Genomic DNA, 3,921 nt, shown 5'->3' with positions numbered 1-3,921 from the left:
AGCAAGGCTGCTTTGCCGGACAATCAACTGTACACGCGTTAATAAAGTTAAATATATGGGATCTTTGGGGTGGAGTCTTTGCTAATGTACATTTGGTCTCCTCTTTACTGAGGATGAATCCCCTCGTCTCTATAAAGTGTTCCGGGGGGGGGGGGGAAGAGTCTCCAGCTTCCCTCTCCATTTCCCCCGCCTTACACACTGAAGATGGTCTCCTAGGCTTGAGGTTGGTCAGGATGCCGTAGGTCCACACAGGCGATTTGTGTTCACCACTTCTTTCAGGTCACTCTCGGGTTTGCCAGCCACCATAAAAGGCCAAGTCTGTAGCAGGAAATGACATGGGGTGGGAAAGGGGATAAAAAAGAATGGGGTTATCACTATGATATTACAAGTGTCTAGTGAGACTGTGCTACACCAGAACACACGGTCAGAATAGCCTCGCCACATTTTTATCAGCAATAAAAAGTGGTTGAGCTAGGCAACCAAGTGCTGGGTTAATCATTTCTAGCGATGACTCCGCCGGATTGTACGCAGTGGCAACACACCTAAAAACGTTTAGCCTCCCAAAGACATTCGTCTCTCTCCCTTGTGATTATATATAGTCCTCCCAGTGATGAATCGTGTTCTAGCCATCCCAGAAACCGCTCTCTGTCGCTTTTTAAATAACCGATAGCGTTTTCCTGAGCACATAATTAATACTAGGATATACGAGTAAAGACAGATCGAAACCGTTCTTCCTAAACTGGGTAATGTCAAGGCACCGCTCTCGTCCTGCTCCTCTGCTTTTAAAATGAAATCCATCTTACCAAAAGTCTCAGCCTTCTATACTGTACCGATTACTGTAATTATACTATTAGAAAGCCAACTCCTGCTGTTCTTACTCAGGTAAAAGTCTCACTGAGGTTAAGAGGAGGTTTAGCTGAGTAAAAGAGTGCAGGATTAGACCCATAATTTAAATTATATTATTTCCCCCTCGTTTTACCGCTGCACTAAGAGCAGCCTCCTTTAATAGCCTTAGCAACAAAAAGCTGCACACCCGAACATATTTTGCGAGGAGTACAAAGGGGTTTCCCTCAGACTGCAGTCTGCCCACTTGTTAGATTGCTGGGTCTACCCACAAGTTAAGATGCAACTATTTAAAAAAGAAATAGCGCAAATCCTTATCAAATCACCTTGTGGAGAGCAAACTGCCGGTTATTTTTTCTGCTGAGCCCAAAACGTTTGAAAAGCAGCTTAAAAAGATCACCCCACTGAACGTCCACAATGTTTGATGAAATTCATTTATCGTGCAATGTCCAAACATGTATTAAAATTTAAACGCTAAATGAAGAGTAAGAATGATCTATTTTAACCACCGATTTTAGAAAATGTATTCAGTCCTTGTAGTGGCTTGAATTATTACTATTATGGATAAGGTTGGCAGTACAGCGAGAATGAATTACACAAACACACACACACACACACGAGAGAACTTGTGTTTCATTTATCTTTACTGTACTTCCAACGCTACAGTAATAGCTACAATTACCTAATACATCTTTTAAATCCGTGGTTAAATTAGACAACTCTCACCTAGGATTTAGAGGGTTTTTTTCTACTCTAAAGTTCTCATTTATAAAAGAAACATCCCGAGAACAGCAAATCCCAGGTAATGAAAGAACAGATCTATGGTGATGTTTAAAAAAAGCAATTTTTTTATGTGTGTGTGTGTGCTATTTTACATCAATAAACACCAGAAAATAAAGAAGAAATGAAGACTGAACCTTAAGAAATCGGACCTGTTCCTATATACTGAACAATGCTAAAGTACTTAATTGAACGAGAAATCCTGTTTGGATAAATACAATGAACTTGTTACACAGTTTTTTTAGGGACGTCATCTCTCTCCCAACAGTGTGTGTGTAAAAGATGTTACTGAATCGATTTGCACAGTTGCAGCGCTTTTGACCTGTCACCCCCTTTTGAGCAGATTAACACAGGAAAAGCTAGTGCCATTATAATGTTAAGATCTTTTTATAAGTCAACTAACAGCGTTTGGGGAGGGAGGTGACTTGGAAGGCGTCTGATTTATTCTAATAAACGCAATAACTCCTCGCCCCAAATATACTCTCAGTGGATCTGCCAGCAGTCCACTCTGAAGGGTACAACACATGTTGATTTCCCCCTCCCTTCACCTCAGTGATCAAGTGTATTGATGAACTATTAAACGCGACCAGGCAGGAACTTACCAGATTGACTGGGTGAATGTAACCATTTTCGTACTTGTCATTGGCCAGGATCTGTCTCAGGTGAGCAATGTAGCTGGATGCCAGTCTCAAGGTGTCCAGTTTGGAAAGCTTGGTGTCTGGAGGTACCCAGGGCAAAGTGGTCTTAAGCCTCGAGAAAGCTTTGCTGAGTACCCTCATCCTCGCTCTCTCCCTGGCGTTGGCAGCGTTTCTCTGGACTTGCTTCCCCTCTTGGCTCACTCCATTTAAAGGGCTCTTTTTGGTGGGAGCCTTTTTCCTCTTGCCTGGGGCGCCTCTCCCCTTTTGGGGGGACGCGTTCTCGCAATTGGAGCCCTCTTCGTTGCTCTCGTTCGACGTCCCAAACTCTTTGTTAGAATCCATTTTCAGGCCATCGCATTCCAGCATTTCCACCTCCTGAAGGTCTTCCACATCGCTGAGCGAGCCAGTGGACATGGTCTGAGAGATGCACAAAGATCAAAGCTTCCTCAGGGGCAGGCGTTGGGTGAATACCTCAGGCTGAGAAGACGTTTCCCCTCGCCCTGGGGTGTGATAGGTTTGCAGGCAAGAGAGGATCCCCGCCCCACCCCCGCTTCTTGCCCGTGTTTGAGTGAGAGAGAAAGCTGAGGAATTTGGTGAGGACACTAGTAATTTATCTGGGGAATAGAGAGGCGGATCCGGCTGCAGCCCAGGGGAGGGGCCCTGTCCGGCCACTGCCTGTTGCTGCTCACCACATTCACAAACCTCTGCTCAAGAGCAGGAGGGGAAAACAGGCACCAAAGAAGAGTTCCAGTGATCTCAACATTGTAATTCAAATCTTCCCAACTGGAGCAAGGCAGCTCCCCCCTCCTCTGCCCCTTAGAACTCTGCATGGCTCTCTCTCCTGCCTGCTAGATGACCCAGGCGTCTGGTGTCATCCTTGTCCCTGACTCCTGATGAAAGCTAAAATGCCTCCTGATCAGGGTGCCCAGAGGATCTACCAGGTAGCTGACTTGGAGATGGATTTTTAACACAGAGCTTCTGAACTGTGTCCTGTAAACTCATCTGAAAGAAATTTGTGGATGATTGTTTGAGAATGCATCCTATTAGGATATACTCTGAAACACAGAAGCTGAGTCCCTTAGTGAAAGCACAGAAATTGAAGCCAGGAGATCCGAATTCTGTTATAGGCTTCCTGTGTGACCATGGCTAAGCACCTTAATCTCTCTGTGTTTGAGTTTACCCATCTGTAAAATGGGAATAATAACAATAATAAAAACAACAACAATAATAAATATAATTATTTATTAATTATTCCCTAATTCTCAGGTATGCTGTTCAATTTATTTCATCAGTATCTGCAAAACACTTAGAAATTCTTCCAATGAAGGCCCTGTATAAGTGCAAAGTGATATTATAATTTAATGTTAGAATATTTTCTTTTAATAAGAAATAGAATAAAAATATATACCTGCAAATTGAAATGAAATCAGGAAAAATATTTACCAAATGTTGCAAAGTTTGCATAAAAAGTTGCCTTTAAATAAAACATCAATTTAAATAAATATATTTCTTTCAAAGATTTTGGTACTTATGTTAATATTTATTTTGTTCATTTATATTGTAGAAATAGATCTAGTTGTCTATATTCAGTTTACTGCATGATCCATTATCAAAGACCTGCTGGGGGGTTTGTCTGAGTAAATACATCATGGGGTGGCCC

At 42.5% G+C, this 3,921-nt stretch overlaps 1 protein-coding gene across 1 annotated transcript; it reads right to left on the bottom strand.

The window, feature by feature from the left end:
* Nucleotides 1-228: 228 nt before the first annotated feature.
* On the bottom strand, nt 229-2,675 carry TCF21 (transcription factor 21). The gene is made up of 2 exons (XM_065401950.1): nt 2,226-2,675; nt 229-318 (listed from the first exon to the last, which is right to left on the bottom strand). Exons 1-2 carry the CDS (start codon nt 2,673-2,675, stop codon nt 229-231), a joined length of 540 nt encoding a protein of 179 aa, XP_065258022.1.
* Nucleotides 2,676-3,921: the final 1,246 nt, after the last annotated feature.

This window comes from Emys orbicularis, chromosome 3 (genome assembly GCF_028017835.1).
Source record: "Emys orbicularis isolate rEmyOrb1 chromosome 3, rEmyOrb1.hap1, whole genome shotgun sequence".
NCBI classification, from domain to species: domain Eukaryota; kingdom Metazoa; phylum Chordata; order Testudines; family Emydidae; genus Emys; species Emys orbicularis.
Note: the sequence above shows the minus strand (reverse complement) of the source record. Positions and strands in the feature narration are given on the sequence as shown.